An 11,416-nucleotide genomic window follows, 5' to 3' on the forward strand; every position below is an offset into this window, starting at 1 on the left:
GGGAATATCTGGATAAATTAGTTTAGAAAGATCGCAGTTAAGCAACTATTTTTTAATAACAACCCCACAGCCCATTAGTACAATGACTTAGGCAACAGAATGTTGAAAGGGGTGTGGCCAAACTTAGGGAACCTCTGTCAAGAAAATAACCAGAGATCCCTTAGAGATATTCTGGAAGTTTTATGAAAATTTGTATAAAGCAGAGAAATGTGGAATCATGAAAGAGTACAAATATTTATGGAAGGCTTAATCATGCCAAGGTTAGAGGTGGATGAGGCTCAACAACTAACAGAGATGATGAGATAAAACTGATTTATAGTCAATCCTCAGGAAACTGTCCAGAAACAGATGGTATTCCTGTGGCAGGTTGGAAATTGTGAGGGAAGACAAAGATCTGGAAGTTTTTAACAGTATTTTAAAAGGAGGGGAACCACCAACAGCTTGGAAGAAAGGTGTGGTGTCTGTGTTTCCTAATGGCAAAGACCCTTCAGACCCAGTTTCATATTGTCCTATTTCTGTTTAAAAACACAATTATAAAGTGTTTATATCTGTACTAGCTAGAAGAATGTCGCAAAATTGGTAGATATGGATATTTTTTTTTTGGTAGGGATGCAAACATTTGACAATATTAATAGAACAATGATGATGAAAGTGGAACGGAATGTAAGAAAATATTTTTGTTGTTGGTGGGTCTTGATGAAGAGAAAGCATTTGACAGAGTGAGGAAGGCACTGGAAGCATTTGCATTCCCTGATCCACTATAATTAGTAGGATATATGAAGGAACGAAGGCAATAATTAAAGTGGAAGGGTTCCTGTCAGATTAAGCTATGTTTGAAGAGAGGAACTAGGCAGAGGTGTCCACTTTTCCCTTTGTTGTTTGCTTTATATTTAGAGCCGTTGGTGGAGAAAGTATATAATTGGTATGGTAATCAAGAAAAGTTAGCTTTATTTGCAGATATTATTTTGTACTTGATAAATCCAGAAAAGGAAATTTCAGTGTTGTGGAATATTCTGAGACCGTTTCATAAAGTTAATGAAGATAAAATAAAGAATATAGCAGTAAATTATTTACCCATACACAAATTGGTTCAGCAATACCCATACTTATGGGGACATGATAAAATGAAGTGTTTAGGAGTACAGATTCAAAAGACTTCTGTTATGGCAGCCAAGGATATGTGGAAGAGACTAAACAAAAGATAATACAAAAACTGAGAAACTGGAATCTTTTATTTATAGATATGGATAGTAAAATGCAATCAGTGAAATGTTTTTAGTCCCTTTATTATTGTATATGGGCAGCTGTAGTGGTGGTGCTGCGGTAGCGTTGTTGCCTCACAGCAAGATGTTGTCCCATTCGATTCTCAGCTAGAGCATCTTCTGTGTGGAGACATGTGTGAATGGGCGTACCTTCATTGAAGGTTGTACGTCAGGGCCGGCAACTCGGCACGTAAAAATCTACTGCCAGTCATTAGCGGACCGGAGTTCCGCTGTGGCGACCCCTAACCGGGAAAAGCCGAAAGACACAACAACAAGTCTTGTATATGGGTAATAAAGAATTGAAGGAATTTATCTGGGAGGGAGGAGGGCAAGAGTTAAGTCGAATAAGTTGATCTTTCCAATAGAACAAGGTGGTTTAGGTTTACCTGATTTAAATTGAATACAGCTACACAGTTAAGGCTTTTACACAATACACAAGCAGAAGGTTATAATTAAAAGTGGAAAGGGATGATGAAACAAGGGGAAAGTTCAAGGAACAGAGGGGGATTTTAAATGGAAGACCTGCTCTGGTAGAGTTTTTAGTTGAATTTGTAACAGAAACAGGTGTTAAAAAAAGGACAGTTAGTAAGGTATATAAAATACTGTATGATAAATATAAGAATTAATAAGAGGAGGTTAGAGAAGATTGGGAAGAGAGAGTGGAAAACCAGTTTACAAGAAAACAATGGGAAGATGTCTGTAGCTCCCAAGTATGCAACCAAGTCCAGAAGGTTTAGGATCGTTGTCTGAAAGTGTTTGTATACCTTATGCAGACTTCAAAGAATTTTTCCTCGGGTAGATAGCAAATGTTGGAGGTGTGATGGGGAAGAAAGAGGTGACTGGGAACATATGCTTTGGAGGTGTAATGATTTGGCAGATTTCAGAAATTCCCTACAGAATACTCTATCAGAAATACTGGGTAAGAAAATGGCTGTGATGCAGGATCTGAATTGCCTAGACATAGTAACACCTTATTAAGTTTAATTATTTTGGCTGACAAAAATGCAATTACTAGAAAATGGAAATCAAAGTGTATGCCAACTGTATTTGAAGTATTGAATATTGTAAAAGATATAAAATACATGGAAGATGGATCTTAAGAAAAAGGAAGGAGCAAATTCCATTGATATAAGTGGAAATTGTGGGAACAATACATGCATAATAATTTTTCGGAGGAGGAGTGAGGTTAAAGGGAAGGCAGGAAATCAGCAATTTTTCATAATGTTGGACTGATTTTAGTAGTAAAGTAAGTATATGTGATGTATATTGCATTTAAATGGAAAAATGTTAAAATGGTTTGGTTTCCTTTCTATTAATGTATGTTTGCCTATGTCTTAAGTGATAATTTAATAAAGGTGTTTTAAAAAATTGGTGTTGAGTGATATAGTGGAGAAATAGTTCTTTAGAGTACTCACAGCAGTATGGAGAGGAAGGTGTATCCCAGGTAATTGGAGAATAAGCATTCTAGTGATAGCGTACAAGAAGAAAGAAGATATTCACAACTGTGGCAGTATAGAGGTATTGAACTCTTGTCAGACTGCATGAACCTTCTACAGAGGGTGATTAAATAAATGAATATGCAGAGCAGTAGAAAGTAAGATGAAGAGCAGTTTGGATTCAGAACAGGATGCAGCACAACTTACCTGATGTTTGCAGCAAGACAGACAGTTGAGAAGAAGCTAGAGATGAGGAAAGAGTCAAACTTGGCATTCCTAGACTTGGAGAAAGCATATAGCACAGTCCTGCAGTGGTTTGAAGTCCCAGAAACATTGGTAGAATTGGTGCAGGCTATGTACAAAGACCCAATGAGTCAAATATAAACAGTGTTCGGTTTCACAGATGAGTTCTCATTGAGAGTGGGTGTTCATCAGGGTTCAGCTGTGAGCCTACTGCTGTTTATACTGGTGATAAGACTACGTCAGCAAACAGGGTGGATGTAACAGGTCAATAAAGTTGCTGTATGCAAATGATGTGGCATTACAGGCAGACTGTGCAAAACCTTCTAAAGGGTAGAGGAATGGAATTCCAAGCTGAAGACATATGGGATGAAGTGGAGTATAGATAAGACCATTGTAATGGCAGCAAATGGGGGAAATCAGAAGAAGTTGAGAATTGACATAGAAGGGAAAACAGTGGAACAGGTTAGCAGTTTTAAGTATCTGGGAGGTGTGGTTGAGCAGAAGGGAAGACTGAATGAGGAGGTCAAAGCTAGAATCAGATGAGCTGCAGCCATCTGGCACAGAGTATGATGAAGGGGATATGTATAACTGAAGAATGGCCAAAGAAACTGATAAGTAAGGTGTACAAAGTAGTGGTACAGCTAGTAGTACTGAATGGTACAGAAATCTGGGCAGTAAAGGTAGAGCAGCTGAAGAAGCAAGATGTAATTGAGATGAAGTGCCTGAGACAGGTGGCAGGATACACACTGTGGGACAGGTAAAGAAATGAGACAGCAGAGCAGAAGCCAAAGTAGATTCACTTGCAGAGAAAGTCAAAGAGAACAGCTTATGGTGGCTTGGGCACATGTGTAGAAAAACAGAAGACAATCTGGTGAAGATGGTTTGGGACAGACAGGAACAAGGCAAAAGGAAACAAGGGTATCCAGCAATGAGGCGGATGGATTATGTGAGAGAAGATCTGCAACAGTCAGACTTGACTGTCAAAGAAGGTAGGAGAGTGGCATTAAATCATGAGAGATGGCAACAGTTTACATGAAACCCTGACCCCATGGAGAAAAAGAAGGTTGATGATGATTTGAAAAAAATAAAAAGCTGTTAATTATGTATTGTTGCAATCCATTCCAGCTGTGTATATAAAGTACATGATGTTTCACAGTGCTTTGTAATATATTATTTCAGGTACACTGAATTAAGTGGATAAGAATAGAACTGATAGTATTGGATTCTTTACAGCTAAGCCTTTTAATTAATTAATTAATTTATTTATTTATTTACTTACTTTAGGAACTGTAGACCCCATGCGGAGAACTCGAAACTCAAAGGCAAAATGAACACTTCTGAACACTGTTGATTCTGCTCTCAAGTGATACAACTGGGACAAAATCTGAGGAGCAGTTCACCATTCTCATTTTTAAACTGTATTTTTATGTGGAATATAGTTGACAGCACTGTATAATGCTATTAGAAACTGTAACCAATAGAAGTATGTCTTTAGAGGTTCTGAACTTTTTTCTATACACTGGATATGTATGTACTCACCTGATTCATAATCACTCAGGGCTGAAAGTCAGCTTTTTCTATCAAGTTAAGTGAAACACACTGATATAATTTTGTTTTGATGATTTAATATTTATAAGTAAAGTAGAATTTCTGAAACAAAATCCATCTGAACGTATCCTTCTTGAGTGATTTTGTTCAAAATTATGTCATTGGGACAAACAATCCCTTACAGCAAAACAAGTTTAAAGAGGGAAAATGGTGCAGCTGGTATATTTTGTAAAACATTTTAAAGAACTTAACCATGTATCAACCATAAATAACTGTTGAACTAATGAAACTGTACAGCATTTCTGCCATTAAATAGCTTTTAAAAACATTCTATGACTGAGGCTTCCTATGTTGGGACCTGCTAGAGTGAGTTCCAAAGCACAGAGACTGAATGGCCAAAAAAATTGGACTTACATACACTTAGTCTGAGATGGCCATTTCCCTGAATTGTCCATTTTCTCCAAGTTATGGTGATCTTGGAGTTAGTATATACAAGTTCACAAGTTGTGGAAGGCTTACCCCCCCCCCCCCAATGGGGAGTACATGGGGGGCTTACCTCCCATTAAAAAAAGAAAAACTTAAAGGAGGAGAGTGATATTTGAGATTCACTCATCTCTTGGATTTCTGGGGGTTTTTTTCTGTGTTTTGGCATTCGGCTTTTCATTAGGGAGCCCAGTCAGTTTTCCCATCCTGGGATTTAAATGCTGTTACAGAAAATATGAGATGGTTATTTCAGGACACATCAGATTTAGGTCTTGGAAAACTTGTTTTCTTAGTTGTTGTCACTTTAACCAGAAGGGTTTTAAAGTCATAAGCTTAGTATAAATCCATGATGGGAATGTCTTTAAGCATTTCTTCATAAAGTTAAAGGCTTTTGTAAAGGAGGTATACAGTCAAAATGGAGAGAGAGAGTGACTTTAATGTGGTGCTGAACCCAGAAGTGGACAGGCTGATACCCTTATGGGTACTGAAGGGAGGGCTAGGAGAAGACTGTGTTTGTGCATAGGTGGAAGATGAAATCAGGGAAGAAAAAACAAATATACCCTTTTGCATGGAACAACTGTAAACAAGCCAGCCATATGACCAGAATACTGTTGGACAGACTTAAAGATAAGGAATTTGGGTATTATGGAATGAGGCATATCAGACAATTGCTCTAGTAGGGATGGAAAAGAGAGGGGGTAGGATGGTTGAAGGTGAAGATGGAATGCATAGAAGTGCAAGAGGTTTAAGTGGCCATTTAGTGTATGGAAGTGGTGGGGCAGGTGATAATGGAAAATCTGCTGGACTCTATTGGTGTGGCAGGATGGGCTAAAGAAAGCTTGTAGGTGCAAGATAATGCAAAGACAGGAATGTACGGTCAGCTGAGGAAGCAGAAGTCAGGGAATTTGCAATGCAGGCTGGTGGGGCTTTAGGGAAAGCAGAAAAGGGGGCACAATAGGTAAAGACATAATTAAGGATGTGCAGGATAGGATAATATGGACAAACTCAGGTAAAGGCAGAGAGTACATCTCCACAATTCCTACTTATCTGTAACAGTACATATGAATAGAGCACACTGCCTTACTGGCATTCAAGTAGTAGTAGTGCCCTGCTACCCTCTTCTGGCAGTCTACTAAAGCTCAGAGTCCCTCCCACTTTCTGTCTGTGGGTGTGATGGACCAATCACCTGGCAGTACAGGGACTGCCTTACAGACCCACAGACAGAACCCGTTAAGTGGTCCAACAGGAAGAAACATCTACTTTTCCAAAACAAAAAACACATGCACTCACATAAAACAATAAAGACCACAGAGTAACACTCCATGGCAATCCAAACAACAAACTATGTACATCAAAAAGGAGGATGGCGAGTGGGTACTGAAAGTAAGGCAGTGTGTTCTACCAACATCTACTGTTACAGTTATAGCCAAATAGTATTTATGCAACTGTATTATGTTCAATAAACACACTGCTTTACTGGCATGTCATTAGATGTCTAAAGCTTACCCAGCCTGGGAGAAGGAAGGATAAGGGTCCAGGAGCCCTTGGAGAATGGTCGTAGCAAAGCCTGTTCTGGATCTAGGAAAAGGCATCCAGACTTGTAGTGTTTTGTAAAGGTGTGGACAGAGGACCAAATTGCTGCCTCTAGAATACTTCTGGAGTCTACTCCTTTCCTATACACCACTGAAGAGGAAAAGTCCCTGATGGAATGCACCGTTACCTTGCCTGGATTTGCCTTGCCATGGTAGGTGTAACAAAAAACAATACCAGAAACAGAATACAAAGGATTAGTCCAGGTAAAATCACTCAAGTCCTAGGAGAAACTTTTTCTAACATCTTCCCTGTGAGAGTAATAAAGACGCTTTGTTGAAGTTTCAAGTAATTTATTCAGTTAAGTAGGTAGATGGACGAGTGTTCTTGTTCTAATACATTATTTTTAACAGTTCAGTTATTTAAGGCCAGTTTCAGACAGTGGTGTGAGGGGGCTCCAGCTTTTTAGGGGCAGCTGCTGACCAAGGGAATAAAACATATTGGCTGAAAAGTCCTATTACATTCATATAGCTAGCTGTTTTTAGTGCTTTGCAAGTTTGGTTATGTAGTGGATACATTGTGTTCTCTAAAGTCTAATAGTTTTCTAGAATATGTGGGACTATGCCCTTGATATATATCTGATGTGGAATACATGTGTATGCATTTTATTCCTGTGCAGCAGTGTTTAATATTACACAGGTTTTCTAATTGTCAGCCATTCTCCTAGAAGTCATCGGTCTGCATCAGTGATGGCTGTTCCTCCATCATTTGAAGATAATATTCAATCTCTCTTCTGTTATTTGTTTGGTGGCACTGAGGTAAGAAATGTGAAGGTATTTGGTGCAGGCAATTTACTTTTTTTAACTAAAAGAATCTGACAAGAACCATGAGGGTGTGTTACCTGTTACATGGTGATTAATGCCTTAGTAGCAAAGTTCAGTCCTGCCTTTTCCCAAAGGATTCAAAACAGCTTGCAGACTGAGAGGCTTCTTTTCTGTTTTTTGTTTTGTTTGCTGGCACTGATGTAAGAATTGGGAAGATAGTGGGTGCTGGCATTTTGCTTTATTTTACTTTCATTTATCTTTACCCTCTACTTCTTTTCAAGACTAGAGGTGACATTTCTTTTCTTAAGCATGCTAGGTGGTGGAGGTAGTGGGTTAGATTGTTCCTGTTTAGTTTGTTTTCTTTTATTATTTCCTTCTGTTTTGCCATATTGTGAGTAATCCTTTTTGTTAGCGACTAACTGGATGTATTCTGTCACAAATATCATATTAATAAGGATTTCATAACTATGTTTGTCTTGCCAAATGTATGGCAGGGATATCTCAGATGTGAAAAATTATTGACAAAACCAGTTCTAGAAGCACTAACCCCATCCTGCATACATAATAAGGGGCACACCTTAAATAATGGTGATAAATGCTGCATACATAATAAGGGGCACATCTTAAATAATGATAAATGCTGCAGGTAGTAATCTTTCTCCAACTGTGTCTGTGCTAAAATGTAAGGGAGTTCAAACCTTGAGATTGCTACTGTAGATACTGGAATCCACACACAATTTTTAATAGGCTATGACAAGGTTTATCAAAGTGATGATTCATTGGGGGATTCTGGCACAACTAAGAACAGTAGTATACTAGTCCCTTTTTATAAACTGTAGAGGCTCTTGGGTTTGGAGTTGTTTAGGTGTTGAATGATGACCACCTTAATATTTTAAGTGAACAAACCATCTAGCAGACTTCAGATGTTCTGTCTAGTAAGGATCCTCTCATTACTGCCTGTAAAGGACAAGAAGGCTCTTAGTCCAAACCATAGCCCATCAAATATGTACCCAAAGGTTTGGACTGTCCCAATAAAAGTCTGTGGATTGACTTTGAATTTTTGGAGAATGTCATAGTCATCTTTCAGAGAGAGAGAGAGAGAAAAAATGTAGAAGAACATTTGGTGTTCTGGGTAAAGATAATAAATACGGTTCCCTTTAGTGTGCCAATTTACAGTAAGCAGGTTTCCCAATAAAAAATAAATAAGAATTGATCTAGCTGTCCATAACAAGTTTTAATAATTGATGATTGCATGTTAACAGGACTGAGATAATTTATTCCTAGAATTACTGTGTCTTAAAAGGTTGTAAGTTATCTGATGTAAGGAAAGCTGTAGAAACTATGACTACATAGTCAAGGAGGTATGATACTGTTGTTGTGGTGATGGGTACTAATGATGTGAGCAAGAATGAACCAGACTCCTTTAGCAGTGAAATTTAAAAAAAAAATTAAAAGCATAATCTGTTAGTTGAAAAGCTAATTTCAATCTTTTTTGCAAGACTTTTCCTGCTCCCTGTTGTTCAGGAATCAGACCAGACTAATGAGAAAATTTATTAGAAGGAAATCCTTTGCTGGGTCCATTTAAGATCCTTACCCTTTGAGAAGGTCTTGGCATGAGAAGTGGCTGCTTCTGTAGGGATAATTTGTATCTGGGTTATCAAGTAATAAACTTTTTGGTAACAAGCACCAGCCTGGGCCCACAAACCAAATGAAAAATTTTATGGCTAATGCTGGATATGTAAATAAAAGCTGTGACCTTGAGGTAGAAGCATTCAAGGACAACTCTGATATTACTTTGATCAGTGAAACATTGTTTAGTAAAAGAGAAGTCCCTTTTCCGTTACAGGTTATAGGGGTCACCATCTGTATAGACTGGAGAGAAGAAGTGGGGGTAACCATTTGAAATGTTGAGAGCCATGAGTCCAGAAATGTAGAGACTGGCCGGAAGATTGGACTTACATATACTAAAACCAAGATGCCATTTCTTGGAATATTTCCTTTTCTCCAAGGTGTCATGATCTCGGAGTTGGTATATAGTAGTTTTGGGGGGAGGGGTCATCAAGAGATTCACTCTTCTCCAGGTTTTTAGTCTTTTTTTTTTTTCTGGCAACAACATTACAGTGCAGAGCGGCAGGTGTGACTTTAAGTATTTCAAAAATACTCCTCTAACACATTTTTAGAGAAAAACAGTTGTGAACTAATTGTATTAATTATACACAGCAATGTTAAATGGGATATTGCAGTCTTTTATCATCCCCCCCAACCAATTGCTATCATCATATATTGAGTTTGGTAAAGTTATCCATAGTTGCTTCGTAAACAGTTAAATGTTCCCAGTGTAGAATTGAGCTTCCCCCCCGAACTCTTTAATCATTAACAATATTGTTGATGACAGCATCTTAATGGCCAATAAATTGTCAGTGTGCCCACAAGAAAAGAAGTGATTTGGCTCAGTGACAGATTGTACGTGGTCATCTGTGGTACAGAACTTGCTATGCCTGATCACCTAAGCATTTCCTATGTGCTAGATGACCTTGCTGTTAATGTTCATTCTGCTATTAGTGTCCAGATGAGATAGTATAGTGCTAGTTATAATGCAATTAATCAATAAATTAAGTTATGGCAGTGGAGGGATATTACAACAGACAAAACCACAGAACACAAATGGGGAGTTTTTATAGTTGTATATACTATCTGATTAATACTTCTCTTAGGTCATTATACTACAGATAGGAATAAAGCCGCATTGGGGTGGTCAACTGTACTTTTGAGGGCAAGGTGCTTTATGCAGCACCTATGGACAAAAGTTAAACTAGAACCAAGCCTGAAAAACATGAGAGGGAACTGGACCAGGTCTTGAAATTTGCAGCATGTTTTTTAATAGCCGGATGCACTTGTTTGACAAGCTTGCTAAGCTTTTACATAGACATTATTAGTTCCCTTGAGCAGAGACTTCCATTTGATGTGGTCTACATTTATTTGGCAAAAGCTTTTGATTCTTTCTTACAGTGTCATCTTAGATGTGATACAGGATCTTAAAAAATGAAGTTATGTACTTACCATAACTTTCCATCTGTGTTATCGATCTTTATTTATCCTTGATCTATGGCACAGGGTTCCAATCCTCGGAACAGGCTCAGCCATTACACAGCTCGTGCAAGCCAAAAGCTCTCAAGCTAAGATTCTACCTACAATACTCCTCTTCAGATTACCTTAAAAAGAAGTTTGCAGCTACACAGGAAGACAGAAGAATATGTATATGGACTTGAAGAGGCTATGTCCAAGGTCAGACCTGATAAAGTTACTATGGACAAGACTCTGCCTTTTTTTGTAACTATATTGTATCATACCTTGTGGAGCTTTTCTCCCCGGGCCTCCGCTGAAAATGGACATGTATCCAGTCGGACTATCCCGGTCAACAAATGTAAAATAAAATAAAATAAATAAATCTTCCAAAAAAGTCTGCAAGAAGGGGAAGGAGGATGGGGTGCCAAGGATAAATGAAGACTGACAACACAGATGGAACTTTATGGTAAGTACATAACTTCTTTATCTTCATTTATCCTTGACCTTTGGGACAGAGTCTTCTCCAGCTACTTTAGATCTTGGGTGGCCTTAAAGAAGGATATTCCTGAGAACCATAGAGCCAAATAATGCTCCTCTCCTGGAGACTAGAGCCAGTTTGTAATGAGTGATAAAGGTATGTGGAGTAGCCCAGGTAGCTGCTGCACATATTTCTTCCATGGAAGCCTTTGAATGGAAAACAGCCAAGGGGGATATTGCCCTAGTAGAATGTGCTCTCGCTGGCGCTGGTAATTGAAGATGCTTTTTATTGCATATAAAAGTAATACAGTCTCTTAACCGACTTTTGAAACAGATTTCCCTGGAGATGGACCGGAAAAGGAGACAAATAACTGATTCCTAGGTTCATAGTTCATAGTTTAGTACTAAGCTAACTGCCCTTGCGAGCCGTTTTAAGCGCAGCCAATTATCCCTTGTGAGACTCAAACCCTGCATCTTGTGTTTGTAAGCCACACTCCCAACCTCCCAAATCCGTTTTTCTAAATTATTTAGTTCTGTTGCAGTAGAA

The 11,416-nt window shown here is 38.4% G+C and overlaps 1 protein-coding gene across 3 annotated transcripts in view; it reads left to right on the plus strand.

Annotated features, from left to right (window-relative positions):
- NEIL1 (nei like DNA glycosylase 1) overlaps window positions 1-4,817 on the plus strand; it is an 824,101-nt gene extending 819,284 nt beyond the window's left edge. For all 3 annotated transcript variants that reach the window (XM_044077181.1, XM_044077184.1, XM_044077183.1), the window contains exon 10: window positions 4,226-4,817. In XM_044077181.1, the coding sequence (XP_043933116.1) occupies window positions 4,226-4,272 (47 nt within the window). In that variant the 3' untranslated portion in view covers window positions 4,273-4,817. The remainder of the gene's footprint in view (window positions 1-4,225) is intronic.
- The last annotated feature ends 6,599 nt before the right edge of the window (window positions 4,818-11,416 follow it).

This window comes from Protopterus annectens, chromosome 7.part0 (assembly GCF_019279795.1).
Source record: "Protopterus annectens isolate FY-2018-M chromosome 7.part0, PAN1.0, whole genome shotgun sequence".
In the NCBI taxonomy this organism is placed as follows: domain Eukaryota; kingdom Metazoa; phylum Chordata; order Ceratodontiformes; family Protopteridae; genus Protopterus; species Protopterus annectens.